A 16,904-nucleotide genomic window follows, 5' to 3' on the forward strand; every position below is an offset into this window, starting at 1 on the left:
AAGGAGCTGGGGAGGCAGTAGTAAGGTGATGCTTTTGTGTTCAGGAAAGGATCGTACCTACTAAGAGTACCATAGTTTCCCATCACTTAACTGGAGTTCTTACAACCAAGAGAGTGCAACACAGATACGCCGCTAGGCTGTCTACTTGACTTGTTTTTCGGTATTTGCATGCAGCTGCCTTCTCATCCTGTAGTTGCCACACCTTTACCTAACAAAACTGGCATAACCAGCTCTGGGATCTTCCGGCTTTTAGAGGTCATTGTGCCTCTTCCCCCCTATTGATCCCCTAGGTACCCAGGGCTGCATCGCCCATTTGGGGGACATGGCGGTCCTGAAGTCGTACAGGAGTTTGTTACTCACAGACGGGTACAGATGGTCCTGAGAAACCCCTTATAGCATGGATATGGGACTCCTGAGAGCCGGCAATGAGTGGATGGAGTGCTGGGAGTAGATGGTCAATCCTTTTGGGTTCAAGTAACCAAAGGGTCTCTACTAGAGTTGAAGCCAGCCCACTCCTCTGCCCCGCCTTTTGAGATAATAGTGATTCTTCAATGGTACCACCAACTCAGCCCTCCATTGACCTTATTTGCAGAAAATTGGCTGCATGGAATTTACAAATGAGACTCTTTATAAGAACGAAAACATGATTTCCCATTCAGTTGTTTACATCATGCCCAAAAGGCTGAAATAACACTTCAACCTAGAATATTTATGCTATGATATTGGGTAAGCATGGCACGGCTTCCCCTGGGATTTCCTTTGGAGACTCTGCATTGCAAGAGGGGGCAGACCAGAATTGATGTCCCTGTGTCTTCCCTCAGACCAGCCTCCACACCCAGTCAGGTCGGAGACGCCCACTTTATCCTCCCAGCAGTCCTGCGAGAGCTAGAAGCGATCACATTAGAAAAGCTGACACTTGCTGTGTGGGGCGCTCTCTGTTCCCAGAGCTTCGCGTGGCCCCTCCTTTAATAGACAAGGCCTGTGTCTTTTGCAGCTGTGAAGACGATCTCTCCGAGGACAGAGAAGAGCTCCTGCACGGGATTTCAGAGCTGGACATCAGCAACTCGGATTGCTTCCCGTCCCAGCTGCTGGTGCACGGGGCTCTCGCCTTTCCCCTGGGGTTAGATTCCTACCACGGCTGTGTCATAGCGGCTGCCCGCTACGGCCGGGGCCGCGTGGTCGTGACTGGCCACAAGGTGTTATTCACGGTGGGCAAACTGGGCCCCTTTCTGCTCAATGCCGTGCGCTGGCTGGACGGGGGCCGCAGAGGCAAGATCGTGGTGCAGACGGAACTGAGGACACTGAGCGGCCTGCTCGCCGTGGGGGGCATAGACACCAGCATCGAGCCCCACCTGACCAGCGATGCGAGTGTCTATTGCTTTGAACCCGTGAGTGATGTGGGGGTCAAGGAGCTGCAGGAGTTTGTAGCTGAGGGCGGGGGGCTGTTCGTCGGAGCCCAAGCGTGGTGGTGGGCCTTCAAGAACCCCGGAGTGTCCCCTCTGGCCCGGTTCCCAGGAAACCTCCTCCTCAACCCCTTTGGCATCAGCATCACCAGCCAAAGCCTCAACCCAGGGCCCTTCCGCACTCCTAAGGCAGGGATAAGGACCTACCACTTCCGTTCCACCCTGGCCGAGTTCCAGGTCATAATGGGCAGGAAAAGAGGGAATGTGGAGAAAGGCTGGCTGGCCAAGCTGGGGCCGGATGGGGCAGCTTTCCTCCAGATCCCCGCCGAAGAGATCCCTGCCTACATGTCTGTGCACCGGCTCCTGAGGAAGCTGCTGAGTCGGTATCGGCTCCCGGTGGCAACCCGAGAGAACCCCGTCATCAATGACTGCTGCAGGGGTGCTATGCTTTCCCTGGCCACTGGCCTGGCCCACTCTGGAAGTGACCTCTCGCTGTTAGTGCCGGAAATCGAAGACATGTACAGCAGCCCCTATCTGCGTCCCTCCGAGTCTCCCATCACCGTTGAGGTCAACTGCAACAATCCTGGTATGGAATTGGGGGGGGTGAGCGCTCAGAGTCGGGGGTGTGGGAGTGGGGCCATCTCCACCCGTGGCCGGGCGCTGTCAAGGAGATGGGGGTGGGGGTGTCAGGTGACATTTGCAAGAGTTGGGTCGGGGCGGGCATGAAGGGAGAGAGACGTGCAGAGCTCCCGAAGGGGCTGTGTACACTCTGGGGGGAGATGGTGTCACGGGGGAGGGATCAAGGGACCATTCCTGTGCTTTGGCAGGCACCAGATACTGCTGGATGAGCACTGGGCTCTACATTCCTGGAAGGCAGATCATAGAGGTCTCGCTGCCTGAAGCTGCTGCCTCTGCTGATCTGAAGGTAAGGCCGTGCCCTGTGGCCACATCACGCAGAACCCAGATATCCAGGCTTTCATGGTGGCCGCCTTGTGTGATCTCACAAAAACCCTGTTGGCAACGTGGCATGTACTTTTACCCCATTTTAAGGATGAGGCAAATGAGCTGCACGTTGTGTGTCAACGATACTCCAATCAATCCATCAATAGATCTGACACATTTCAGAGCCCAGGACTCCATCCTAACCGACGTCTGGCTCTTAAGTTTTGTGCTTTTCACTTACGTCCTAGAGTGGGGAACAAGGACAGCACCAAACAGGGACACATGGCTGGCTCCGTCAATAGAGCATGTGACTCTTACTCTCAGGGTTGGGAGTTCAAGCCCCATCATGGGCATGGAAACTCCTTTAAAAAAATAGTAATAAAACTTTTTTTTAAAGAAGATAATTCCATAAAAAATTTAAAAAGCTGAAAAAAACAAAAAGCAGCAGATGGAGGGCACCCTGGCACGCAGGAGTGTTCAGACAACCTCAGTTCCCTTTTGGTGCCCTGGGGAAGGCGATCTCCTAGGGGAGCACAAGGTTTTCCTGCATCTTCTCTGGGACACCGAAGACTGGTCCCTGCTTCCCTGGTCCACCTTCAGTCTGTCGCTTACATACACACACACACACACACACACACACACACACACACACACACTAATAGAAAATTAAAGAGCCATCCTGCTTTGTCCCCCGTGAGAGTCTTTTGACTGGTAGGATGTGCTGTGCCTGCACCTGTCCTGGAACATGTTTTGCATAAACCTGGGAGGAGAATCCCAGGACTCCACCCAGTGAGGGAGCTGCCACATGGCCCCGGAGGGGGTCATTAGAGAAGGGGAGGAGCTGAGTCCACCCTCCAGTTTATCAGCGATCACACTGCCTCCCACTGGGAGTCAGCGAGGTCCCCTCTGCCCCATTCCCAAGGCCAGAGTCACCACAATGAAACAGGCACCCCAGGATTCAGTGGGTTATAGAGACGCCCAGGGTGGGGGGCCGCCCTCCTCAGCATTAGCCTGGGGGCTATACCAGGTGTACCTCGCTGCAGCATCTCAACATGACCCTATGTGGAGCTGACTTCCCTGGGAGGTCATTTATACAATTCGGTCCGCACAGCCCTGAGGAATGATGGAGTTGCGTAGGCTTGCATGGGGTTGTGACCCAGAGACCCTTCCTGCCCTCACCTCCTGGGAGCCTCCTGCTTTCCACTTGCACACAACCCAGGATGACTCTGAGGGGGGATCTCTCCGCTCCAGATACAGATTGGCTGCCACACTGATGACCTGACCAGAGCCAGCAAGCTGTTCCGAGGCCCGCTTGTGATTAACCGGTGCTGCCTGGACAAGCCCACCAAGTCCATCACCTGCCTCTGGGGCGGCCTGCTGTATATCATTGTGCCTCAGAGCAGCAAACTCGGCTCTGTGCCCATCACTGTCAAGGGGGCAGTGCACGCCCCGTACTACAAGCTGGGTGAGTGGAGCTGCGGGGTGAACCCCAGGGGAGTGGGAGAGCCAGGGCAGGAGATCATCTGGGGCTGTTTGGTGTAGGAAGAGAGAAAGTCCAGGTTGGTAGAGGGGAGGGAGCTAGGTTTCCTTAGATTCAGCTTTGGGGCCGAGCGGATTAAGACCAAACCACATTCATGGGGCCTTCGTAGAAAGAGGACAAAAACGGGGATATGGTCACTCGTGACCTTGGTGCTCTCCTCCTGGAGTTCAAGTTGTACGTTTTAACATAAGGGATTTAGGAAAGTGAGTTTCGAGCCCCATGACCTCTCTTCCCAGGGGAGACCTCCCAGGAAGAGTGGAAGAGGCGTATCCAGGAGAATCCAGGTCCCTGGGGAGAGCTGGCTACGGACAACATCATCCTGACAGTGCCAACCGCCAATCTCCGTACCCTGGAGAACCCTGAGCCGCTGCTTCGCCTCTGGGACGAGGTGATGCAGGCTGTGGCACGGCTGGGGGCCGAGCCCTTCCCTTTGCGTCTGCCTCAGAGGATCGTTGCTGACGTCCAGATCTCAGTTGGTGGGTACTCTGGGGGAGCCAGCCCTCTGTGCATGCTGTGCCTGGTGGCCTTCCTGTTTCTCATGCAGCGGGCAGCCAGCGTGGTAAACATGCTCTAGCAAGATATAGAAGATGCAAACCTTGCTATCGAAATGGAAGCGGGGGGATGCATAAAAAAAAAAAAAAAAAAAAAACCTCAACTGTATTCCCCAACAGAACATTGGAAACTCCCTAAATGTCCAGCAGGACAGAGTGGGGAGGTAATATAACGTGCATACCTTCCGACAGACACTGAGGGACACATTTAAAGTGATATTTTGATGGCATGAGGAACATTTGATGGGATTATGTGACACGAGAAAAGCAGGCCGTGGAAATGGGCGTGAGCAGTATGTTAAAATATGAGCAGTTTAGGTCAGCATGTCAAGAGAGATCTTCCAGCGGTGGAAATAGTGCAAGAACGAAGTGTAGGCTTTCGCCGCAGCCCCATCGGGGACTTCGAGGAGAAAATAAAAGTGGTTGGGGGGGCCTCCACCGGGGTTAAGCTGTTGGGAGAAGGAATCTAATGACTTTGAGAAGAGGCCTTAGGAAGAGATCTCTGCCAGTGGGGTCGAGAAGCATAACACATCAGGGGTGTGTAGAAACGAGAAAACAATGGAAATTCCTTTCCACCCCGGTTTTGTTGCCTTATGGAGATGCTCCCTAGAAAGAGCATCAATGCAGGCAACTCCGTAGCTAAATAATGAGAAGGGGAAGCCACCATCAAAGAGTTCTCAATTTTGAGAAAAGAGTATCATGAGACAGGTTCACACGCCAGGACACTCACGAAAATGGAAAAGCTGAAGATGAAGAGTACGTGGAGGGCTGTGGGTGACGCACATCCGTCCTGAAGCCGCGTGCTCTCGGGTCAGAGTGAGGGTGGAGGCACGATAACAGAAAGAGAGGCTGGGGGAGAGCCTTGGTGGGTCTTTGCGTGGATTGCCCTTCTGAGCATTAGGGGCTTCTGGAAGTCCTGGTAAAGACGGGTGGGGAGCGTTCTCACCCCTCTTCCTCCCTCCTGCGTTCCCAGGCTGGATGCACGCAGGGTACCCCATCATGTGCCATCTGGAATCCGTGCAGGAGCTCATCAATGAGAAGCTCATCAGAACCAAGGGGCTGTGGGGCCCTGTCCATGAGCTCGGCCGGAACCAGCAGCGGCAGGAGTGGGAGTTCCCGCCACACACCACCGAGGCCACCTGCAATCTGTGGTGTGTCTACGTGCATGAGACAGTCCTGGGCATCCCTCGAGGCCGTGCCAATATTGCTCTGTGGCCTCCAGTTCGGGAGAAGAGAGTCCGAATCTACCTGGGCAAGGGTCCCAATGTGAAAAACTGGAATGCGTGGACTGCCCTGGAAACGTATCTACAGGTACTGGGCCAGAATGGAGGGGGGTGGGAAACCCCACTGCGGGCACCACCTGGCATGGCCTCATTAGGGGACATTCTAGTGACCCCAGGGTGGACTTAAGTGCCTCAGCTGCACCCTCACACCATGATTTTGAGGAGATTCATGAGAGGAGATAGAAAGCACTAAGAGGTGAAGACGGTACTATAAATACGGTTACCATGGCTGGCTTTGACCCCACACGTACCTGAGACTGGAGCCAAACCATGTCCTGATTGGATAGAGACCTGACACCAAACACCCTGCCTGTTCCTACCCCCATCACCTCCCCCTCCCGGGCACACACAGGATTTGGGACGGAACCTATGAGGCAGGTCTTCTCACTGCCTCAGTTAATCCAAGATCGTTCACTGGCCTGCACATGAGGTTGCCCCTGCCTTTGAACGATTGTCCACCAGCCCCGTTCCCGGCCCCCAGGCCCTGGAGCAGCTCCCAGGTCACAGTGCAGAGTCCCACCACCTGGGTTTCTGGAACTCAGTCTCCAGCCAGGTTCTTCCACCTGCCCCAGTCCCTCTCTGTTTGTACCCTCTGTCCCGAGAACGATAGTGAAACTGCCCGGAGACTCGAACTTGGTCACTGGGGCCATTTTACCCCAGGGACAGAAGTCGCTCACCTGTGAAATGCAGCTGAGGTTGTTTCGGAAAACTGCTGATGTCTGTCCTAACGGTGAGGCGCCATAACCCAGCCTCACACGGGCTATTTCCAGTGGCCTCGGGGACAGCTGCCTTTTCCTGAAATCATGCCTTACCTACCTTAATTCCAGCCGCCTGGACTATATAGAGTCTCCTGTTTATACTGGACTCACTTTTTTTCTGAAAGGCTACGTTAGCAGCCTTGCAGATTGGTGCAGGCCTGCGACTGATGCAGGTCATATCAGGGTAAGGGGAGGGGGGGCTCCCCGGTTATTGGGGTTTCACTTTGCAGCTGTGAAAGATTCAAGGATTTTTTTTCGGCCGGTTTTAAATCCTTGTGAGATACCCTGTCGACACTTTCACGATTCAGTGAGCTACAGGAACAATGACCTAGGTCGTAAATACTGCTACTAATCATTGCAGTTATTAGCACAGCCATCCTTGATTGAGGATCTGCTCGGTGTGAGCGCTGCACTGCCCAGAGGCCCTTCTTAAGAGAGTAACCCGTCAGGCCAGCAGCTAGAACAGGAGAGGGGGCCAGTGACAGAAATGAAACTGGTATTTTAGGGGCTAAATACATTACATTAATTTGTTACAGTGTTTGTTGGGTCTTCTTTCTGTGAATTAAACGTCTCCTGCTGCTGCTTTCTGTCCCCAGCTACAGGAGGCTTTTGGTTGGGAGCCATTCATCCGTCTCTTCACGGAGTACAGGAACCAGACCAACTTGCCCACAGACAATGTTGACAAAATGAATCTGTGGGTGAAGATGTTCTCCCACCAAGTGCAGAAGAACCTGGCTCCGTTCTTTGAGGCCTGGGCCTGGCCTATCCAGAAGGAAGTGGCTACCAGCCTGGCCTATCTGCCTGAATGGAAGGAAAATATTATGAAATTATACCTCCTCACACAGATGTAAGGAGTGCCCAGCGAGGTGGCAGGTAGAGAGGTTTGGGGAGGTAGGCAGAGATGGGGATTCACTCCTCGACCTCTGTCTCTTAGGGTTCTAGCCTTGCCCTCTTGGCTCATTGCCCACATATCTTCCTACCTAGTTCCATCTCTAGAAAGTGGGTTAAGAACACAGCAAAAAGGGGAATCATAAATCCTTAGGAACAATGCCTTCTGTTTATGAGGCTCGTTCCTCTGCTCCCGGATTCCCTCCTGGCCCTCTGTTGGCCTGGTTCTGAGAGCTTTGGCACCTGCTTCTGTGCCAGCCCTTGGTTTACCATGATGGGCCTTGGCCCTTGGGGGTGGTTCCCATCCTGATATCCTGAGGACTCTCTGGGCTTTTATTTTTGATCAGCTATTCCAGAAACCTGCCCATAGAATCCACTGAAACACAAATTTACCAGGATAATGAGATAGTTCCTTGATATTCTGTGGCTTAGGTAGTTTTCAAAGAGCTTAAAAAGCAATCTGATACAGTAGAAAGAGCCTGTAGGTAGTGTTAGCTCTTGGGAAGGTCATTGTATCACTACTCAACATTTCTTTGTTTGTGAGATGAGGACAAAAATCCCTACCTCACAGGGTTGTCAGGAAGACCCAGACCGATAGTCCTGAAGAGGTCTGTGAATGCAGTGCTTATAAATCAAGGGATTCCTCTATGATCTGCTGCTACAGGTCCACAGAGTAGTAAGCTTAGTACTCCCCTTTTCTCACCATGGCCTGGTGGTTAAGACCATCATCTCTCACAGTAGACTCCTTGTATCCAAAGCCTGGTTCTTTCGACTCTGGTATAACTCCTTATCAAATGGGATCTATTTCATTGAATTGTTGTGAAGATTAAATTTTAGTCCTTCTAAAAGGAATTAAACAGCATCTGGCGGTTGGTAGGTATTGAGAAAATGCCAGCTGCCATTATTACTGTCTAATTAACAATAATTAATCATTTTAGAGCTAGACTACCCTTTTAGATGGCATTTATTGCTGCAGTGTGATCCATCCAATCCCATCCTAAATTTTATACGCCAGCCGCTCAAAACACCTTGGGGTGTTGCTTTATGAGCTACAGGATCTACAGGACCCATAGGCTCTAAATTTACAGTGTGGTCTTCATAGCTTCTTGGGGTTTTATCTCTTTATTCAATTCCATCTTAAAGGTGAAATTCCTTCTTTGATTAAATCAAGAATGGGAGTCACTTGAAAAATCAGAACAAATGCATAAAGGCATTTGTTTTTTAGCAAACAATGGGCATCCGACTTAGTGATGATGTGTGTGTTTCTGTAGTGACACAGATTCCTATCACTGCCCAGAGTTCTTTACTGGTTGGCAGATAAAGTCCACACACATAGAGAAATCTTGACTTTCGAACCAGATAACTGGATACAACTGGCCCAAATTTTATTTAATAACAATGCAAAGGTTTTCTTAAGTTTTCTTCTAATCTTAATCAAAACCTCCCATTTCTGTGTACTTTTAACTAGAGTTGAGGCTCTGGGATTAATGTATACATCCAGCCAGTTTTCCTTCAGATCACTTCTATTTATTTAGTTGTTTTAATACACTATATTATTTGCTTTATTAAGAATTGGGTGGATACATAGACAATAAAATTTGACCTAGAGAGTGTTTTTCTCTGGACTTCTTTATTATGTCATTTCTTAACCCTAGAATTATTTTCCCTTATTTCGTGAATATCTATCATCTAGGTGCTTTAAACATAGATGTCGAACATTCATTCAACATTTGAAAAAATTCTATTGTACTTGTTTTTTTATATAGATCATGAAAATTAAATTAAACAATTTAATCTTCACAATAATCTTATGAGATGGAAATTTATCATTTCCGTTTTAGGACTAAGTGAACTGAATTTTATGGAGATCAAGTAAATTGCCCAAGTCTACACCTCTAATTAGTGGTAGACCTGGGATTCAAACCCGGGCACTCTGAATACAGAATGGGTGTTAGTAACTCTAGCGCTTTGAATAAGCAAGTAAATGAGTAAATGAAGAAACCAGCCAGCAAACATAAGGACCTCTATGTCCCTGCTTGCCAGTTCTTTGGCTGCTTATACTCACCCTCATCCAATTTTATCAGAACAGAAAGTCTCTTTGTGTATCCCAAATGCCAGTTCAAAGGAGGAACTTGAGATAGGCTCCTGAGGTACTTCCCAAAGACACTGACCCCTTTAGCGTCATCCAGGTCTTTTAGATTTCAGTTTATTCAAGTTTCATGCATTATCTCTAGGGCAACATGAAAGCATCCTAGCAGTTTACTGGGTTTTGAATGATGGGTTATTTTGGTAAGGTGCCTGACTCCCAAGAGTCCCAGACATTGCATGGTCTCTGCAAGGAAATCAGATTCTTAGTCCTCTAGAATAATATTCATATCCCTTCTGGCCCTCTTTAGTTCATTTTTAGCATTATGGCCCCTGGGAACCTTTTAAAAAATATGAAGCTATTCATGTCACTCCCCTGTCTGAAAGCTTCCAGTGGGACTTTGAATTTAAGATGATGAACTGAGCATATAAGTTTACCTCCCCTCCCTCCCCAGGCCCCACTGAATTGAAGTCAAGAAATGCAAAAGAGAACTGGCACATCTCAGCAAAGAAAACTGAACAGATTTGATTACAACTGAAGAAGATATCAACACATTTCTGGAAGAGAGAAAATGGATGAAGCATGATAATGAATGAAAGAGTGAAGGTATCTTTCAGACAGAGTAGAAGCTGATCTGAACAACATAATCCCAAAGAAACATGAGCACCTGAAAAGTCTATAAAGAGTTATAGCAGTTGTAAAATTGAACCCCATCCTTTTCTGCCCCAACCACTGTGCATAGAACACAGGCAGTGTATAATTGGTATCCATTAAAAATCTGTTGTACTTGTTGGTTGTTTGTATAGAAATTGAATAAACTGCCTGAGGAGAGGTAGGAGTTGGTGCCCCAGAATAAAACTTCTCTTTTGTGGAAATAAGTGACCTCTAGCCTATCCGCTAATTCTCTGACTTTTGAAACCCCTCCTCAAGTACCTAAGTGCTTCTAGTCCCGGAAGAGGCTTATTAGAGAAACAGATCCAACCATACACTGGCAGAGGCCACCCATGCCAACTCCTATAAAAGTTAACAGTTATATTGATTCTTAAATGCAAACAGCTAGGAATCCTCAGTCTTTGGGCATGGGGTGGGGAGCGGTGGAGGGGGAAGACCAGGGGAGGAGCATGTAAGAAAAACAACCAGTTAGGGGACACCTGGGCTGCTCAGTCAGTTAAGCATCTGCCTTCAGCTCAGGTCATAGTCCCAGGGTCCTGGGATTGAGCCCCACCTCAGGCTCCTTGCTCAGCAGGGAGTCTGCTTCTCCCTTTCCCTCTTCCACTCCTCCTGCTTGTGCTCTCTGTCTCTCTTAAATAAGTAAATAAAATCTTAAAAAAAAAAAAAAACCAGTTAGAATTAGAAGACTCAAAAAATACAACAAACTCTAGAGGAAACAAAGTGAACATGGAAAGAATAACTTTAAAAATCTGTATCTTCAGGGCAGCCCGGGTGGCTCAGTGGGTTAGCACTGCCTTCTGCCCTGGGCATGAGCCTGGAGACCCGGAATCAAGTCCCATGTCGGGCTCTCTGCATGGAGCCTGCTTCTCCCTCTGCCTGTACCTCTGCCTTTCTCTCTGTGTGTCTCTCATGAATAAATAAATAAAATCTTAAAAAAAAACGGAATCTTAAAAAAAAATCTGTATCTTCAGAGAGATTTGAGGTGTATTTGTAAAATGAATACAAAATGCTACGAAGAAAGGAAAAACTGAGAATAAAAAGAGCCCTTGAAAGTGAAATAAAACTGCCCCAAATATTCAGTAAACAGGCTGGAAAATAGAAACTCCTAAGATATAGAACAAAAAGAAATAGAAAATAAATAAATAAAACAAGGAAAGACCTAGACAATCAATATCTAAGCATTAGGACTTTCTGGAAAAAAGAACATACAAAACATAGGTGAAGAAATAAATTAAATAAATAAACTGAAAGAACCCAGTCTCCAGTTTGAAGGGCCCCCATACAACCTATAGCTAGACACAATCTTGTGAAATTTTGGAATATTAAGGATAGAAGGAAGATATTAAAATGGCCCAAAAGAGAATAAAGTTAAACTATCATAAATAGCTCAACTGAAAAGGGGATAAGAAATAGACTGGCAGCAGATTTTTCATTAACAACATGTAAGTGCTAGAAGCCAGTGGAACACTTTTTTCACTTCTAGAAAATTTCTGTACCCAGAACAACATAGCAAGCCAAACTGTCAAAGTAGACATTCTCTGACATGCAAGTTTCCAGAAAGTCTACCTACTTTGTACTCTTTCTGAGAAAGTACCTGGAGGAGGTTCTCCAGCAAAATGAGGAAGAAAACCAGGAAAGAGGAAAGAATAAAATCCAGAAAACAATGGATCCCACCCAGGATGTCTCACTCTAGCAGACCCATTTCAGACAAGAGTACAAAGTCTCAGGCTCTTTGTGAAGAATATACATTCTGTTTAATATCATTGAGAAACTGGAATGTTTGAAAATATGGAGGACATACATTCTTTAGTCAGCAAAAAGAAAACAGGAATATGCCAAGACATTCAGGTCCATTTATGAAACAACAACAAAAATTCAGGGCACGTAAGAAGAAACTCAATTTGATATTGGCGGTAGGTACTTCTCCTTATAAGTGCCACAGGCATCATGAACATTGGATATGTATGGAAGAAAAAGTCTTAGCTTCTATTCAGCTCTCAGTAAGCAGTATTTACTTAGCCAAACTAATGCAGATGCTGTGTGTTGGTATTCAGTGTTCCGATCAGCCTAGACACAAAACATGAAAGGCTTAATTTTTTTATTCAGAACTGAAATTGAATATAATTGATCCTGACAAGTGAATAAACCAGAGAGCAGAAAGAGTTTGAGAATTGGTTGGGGAAGAGAGGTGGAAGGAAGAGTGGGGCTACTTATATATTCACAGTGGGAATGAGAAGATAAAATCTGCAGTTAATGGAACAAGAGCTTGAGGATACTATACCGTCCAAAATTATAAATTCCATCAATAGAAGTCTTAAAAATGACATATCTATCAAAAATCTGGCAAGGGATAGGCAAAGGAAAGGTGGGGATAGAGTAAGTTAAATCCTTATCTTTTGTAATGGGGAATTATTAAAGATTGTCTAAAGTTAATAAGTCAAGAATTATTGTTCAGACGTATTATTTAATGTTAGCAAGTTAGTTAACAGAAGATCTAAAAATAGAAATTGTTAAATGCATTGCCTCTAGGGAAGGGGTCTAGGGTTAAAAGGGATGGGGTGGGAAACTGTGTTTTTCATTTCAAGTCCTTCTGTACTATTTAATTTTTTACCTTGTGCATGTATTACTTTGAAAAATTTTTAATAAACTCAAATAAAAATTCTTCAGCGACTTCATATTGACTAAGTTGTGCTCCAACCAAAATCCTTAAAATGGTTGATGAGGCCCTTCGATATTTGGATCCACCTGATGTGTCCAAGTTCACAGTATCTCCCCATTACTCTCTGGTTCTGGCCACACTAAATATCTTCCAGCTTTCACACTTCACCTTCTCTTGTTTCCTTAGGCGTGCCACAAAAAGCAAAGCCTGCCCCTGATCTCACCATGTATCTGAGATTAAGCTTACTCTCTAGCAGGTTTTCTATATTTGGTGAGTGAAGGAACACTCAACAAGTGTTGTGTAAAGATGGCCAACCAGTGTTGTTTCCCAAGGAGTATGATATTTGTCCCTATTCCAGGAAGCATTTCAAGATCATAACGGGGCTGTACGTTTGTCTGCATTCTTATTCATTTGATCATTTTAGAAAGTTTTAGTCTTCTATGAGATCAGATAGTGTCAGGATTTCTGTCCATTTATCAGTCTCCTTGTTTTGTTCTTTGCCACTCTACCTGAATGTCATAACCAGTTTTCTGCTATTTCTCCCTCTTCCTCCCTGACCATATTTTGGAGAAGCAGTCAGCTATCTAGGAGATCTTCAGGCTCCCAAATTTCTTGAGTCTTGCTATTCCTAGTCTCTTGGTGGCTCTTCCTTCTCCGTTAGTTTGCTTTCTTCTATTGTCTAATTCCCAAGGCCAGATGGAGCTTCCTAAGGAATATTGGCCTTACATACTGGCCTTACAGATCAGTCTGATACATTTAGTCCCTAAGCTAGTGTCCCCACCTGATAACCTCACCTATTGTATATGCCTAGTAAGCCAAAAGGTAACCAGATATGGCCTTAGGTGTTGACTATTTTGCTGACAAAAGTAACATATGCTATCCCTTCTTTCAAGACTACATCACATCACATCTATGTTCTTTATTTCTTCAAAGCTTTTAGACCCCTGATCAGCTTCCATTTTGAAAAGGATTTCTTTCTTTGGTTTTCATATTTGAAGTCAATTTTCTAAGTGTGGTAGAGAAGGAATGGTGGGTGATCCTCTACTTTTCAGACATCTTCTAATTACGCGCACAGACACACACACACACACACACACACACACACACACACACACAAACTCCACACCTAATTCAAGAGAGCTGTAGAAATGCTACTTATGCATTTAGATTCTTGTACATTTGAATGCTATAAAGAAGGACCATTTCTTTGTAAGGAAAGGTTGTGTACATTAAGTTATTGTCAATGTTCTATCCTCATGTTGGATGGTTTTATAGGTATTCTCCATTTTAGGAAAAAATAAAATAAATGAGTAAATTAAAAATAAACCATGTATTGACCAGTGATGACAGTACTAGGAGCCAAGGATATATTAATACAAATAAATATACATAGGGCCATTAAAATGTTACTTCTGTTCATTTGAACTCAAATATACATAATTAAGAAATATGTAGATGTAGGTACTAAAAATTTCTTTGCCTAAATTTTGACATAAAATTCACTTTCACGGGCTGCCAAAATTATTTAGTATAATTTGGGGTCTGAGATAGTACAAGTGGGAGGATGGGAGGGGAGACAGGGTGGGAGCCAGGAGGGCAAAATGATCAAATGTACAACATAAAAGCAATGAAATCATGCAGTCCAGAAGAGGCCTTGCAGACACAAGAGACATCCCCCCACTTTGTCAACACAACTTGTAATCCAAGGCCCAAGTATATATATCTAACAGGCTATATCCATGCCTTGTCCTGTTATCTATGAAATAAGAGCCAAGTACCTGAAAGAGGTCATAAAGTCTTCCCTCAGCCTCCATCTAGGTAAAGAGTGAAAATGCAACTCCAACTTTTTATTTTTTAACATAGAGTTTCTCCTTTTGTTCTTATTGTCAGAGCAGCCTTGAGGCCAAGCTGTTACCAAAGAAACAATAATAAGCCTCAGTTGAGGCTCTTGACATTTATTCACAAGACATGTAGCACTCACTGGGAGCTTGTCCATTGGTAACAAATAGTCAAAACCTAGACCAGACTTAAATCTCAATCCTCCTAGGAAACTGATATTAAACCATAGAAAGGCAAACAGCTGACTCGTGTCAGTACTGTTGGAGTGACCTTTATGCCTAATAGATCTCTGGTGCTGGATAAAGAAGAGTATCTAATGAGATGGGGAGGAGAGAATATCCTTGGAGATAACAGATGATGGTACTAGGACTCTCTAGCCAATAGACCACCAGGAACACACCTATAGTTGGACAAGTTGGATTACCCATTGCAGCTAGGGTAAAACAAACACTGCAAGAAACTCAATCTCAGTAAAGAGGTGTTAAACTACTAGAGAATTTGGGCTTTGGGTGGATAATTTTGGGGAGAGTCTAAGAAAGTAAGGCTTTGTTCTGGATTGGATGCTGTAAAGAAGCAGGGACAATCCTATGATTTTTGCCGTAAATCTCATCTATTGGTAAGGGATGTCTAAAGTGGCCATAAAGCTATAATTGTTTTCTGGAAAAGTAGCAGGTCCTCATTTTAGACAAGAAAGAAAGATACTGAGTATTTTGTGTTTGCTCAGAGATCTTGTTCTTATCTTGCTTTGACATGATCTTAGAGTGATCTTGTTTGATATGGATGTTCTATGAAATTGTTTATGTATAAAGGGGAAAAACGGTGCCTAGCTGTGAGTGTCAGACAAGCTCTTGGATGTCAAGGGCTGCTTTTTTTTTTTTTTCTTTCTCAGTCCAAGAGGATGGATGAAGAGGCTCTGTTCCTCCTACACAAGATTAAAATATGCATTCCTCTTGATTAAATATAGGGATAAATTCAGGAAAAAAATTAATATTACAAGGTACGCAAGAGTGTCCTCTAGAAAGGGTGACTCCCTAATGCTTCCATAGACAGGATGGAAGTCTGGGCTGTAATTCAAAATGAAGTTGGGACCACAAGCCAATACTAACAGGTCACCTACTTATTGTCTCAAACATCCCTACTTCTGATAGATTCCCTGAGCTGGTCCCAGGAAGGACAGAAATTAGGCATTAGGGCAGCAGTTTGCTTTTTTACCTAGCAGGAATATGTAATAATAAAGCACCTTCCCTCATAGCACTTATGTTCCATTTTGAACATTAAAATGAACAAATAGGGGCACTTGGGTGGCCCAGTTGATTAAGCCTTTGGCTTGGGTCATGATCTCAGGGGTGTCGGGCTCTGCACTGGACATAGAGGCTGCTTAAGATTCTCTCCCTCTGCCCTTCCCCTCTTGCTCCCCCTTCCCACGTGCACACATGACTTGCTCGCTCTCTCTCTCTCTCCTTCAAAATTTTTTTAAATTTAAAAAACAAGACACCATTTATTATAAAAACAAAATAAAATGAACAAATAAGCTACCAAGTATGATAAGTGTTATGAAGGAATATTAAACAAAGTAAAGTTAGAGACGTAAGTGTTCTGAGTGGTGGGGGAACTGGACAAAGGGCATGTTTGCCCTTTTATGTAGTGAGGTCCAGGAAAGCCTCTCTGATAAGGGGACATTTGGCAAATCCTTGAAGGAAATGATAGAGGAAACCAAGCAGACAATTTAAGGTAAAAAGAGGTAAAGGTATAGTTGGCATATTGAGAGCCGCAAGACAGACCAGAGTTCCATCCCTTAAGAGTCAGTAAGCTACTGTCTTGGATATAAGTGTTGACTTCTGACCTGAACCTTATGATAGGATCCCCTGACCTGATGGAAACTCACCACTTTTGACTATCTCTCCTCAAACTTCAAAGTCAAGGCACACTTCATAGGGGCTTCTCCCTCTGAAATTTAGGAGTAAGAGGCACTCGTCTCAGTGGTTGCTGTAACCTCTACCAAAGGTAGTGAGGGAAGACATGCCTCTAAGTTCTGAGCCCCTGTTGATGGCCTGATGGATCCAGTAACAAGTGGAATTTGGAAGCACATTCTTATGGAGAAAATGGGTTTGACCTCTGTGGGGATTTTGTTGTAGAGATATTGGCCTTTATCCACTCCCAATTCCCATACACTAGCCCCCTGACATCCAGACAACATTTGTGGGTTTGTGTGTGAAGACATATAAACCACACTGGTGTGGGTGCAATTATAGAAACCGGATCTGTTGCGTGCCTACCCAATGG

General features: G+C 45.7%; 1 protein-coding gene across 4 annotated transcripts in view; it reads left to right on the top strand.

Moving 5' to 3' along the window:
* The window catches only part of LOC112934825 (TRPM8 channel-associated factor 1), a 50,192-nt gene extending 39,042 nt beyond the window's left edge, over window positions 1–11,150 (top strand). For 2 of the 4 annotated variants that reach the window (XM_026018348.2, XM_026018347.2), the window contains exons 3-9: window positions 995–1,989; window positions 2,231–2,328; window positions 3,597–3,810; window positions 4,122–4,361; window positions 5,410–5,747; window positions 7,074–7,324; window positions 9,906–11,150. In XM_026018348.2, coding sequence (XP_025874133.1) covers window positions 995–1,989; window positions 2,231–2,328; window positions 3,597–3,810; window positions 4,122–4,361; window positions 5,410–5,747; window positions 7,074–7,324; window positions 9,906–9,915 — 2,146 coding nt within the window. In that variant the 3' untranslated portion in view covers window positions 9,916–11,150. Of the gene's footprint in view, window positions 1–994; window positions 1,990–2,230; window positions 2,329–3,596; window positions 3,811–4,121; window positions 4,362–5,409; window positions 5,748–7,073; window positions 7,351–9,905 lie in introns of all 4 variants that reach the window. The other 2 variants (XM_072762806.1, XM_026018349.2) reach the window with 1 other exon arrangement.
* The last annotated feature ends 5,754 nt before the right edge of the window (window positions 11,151–16,904 follow it).

This window comes from Vulpes vulpes, chromosome 7 (assembly GCF_048418805.1).
Source record: "Vulpes vulpes isolate BD-2025 chromosome 7, VulVul3, whole genome shotgun sequence".
NCBI classification, from domain to species: domain Eukaryota; kingdom Metazoa; phylum Chordata; class Mammalia; order Carnivora; family Canidae; genus Vulpes; species Vulpes vulpes.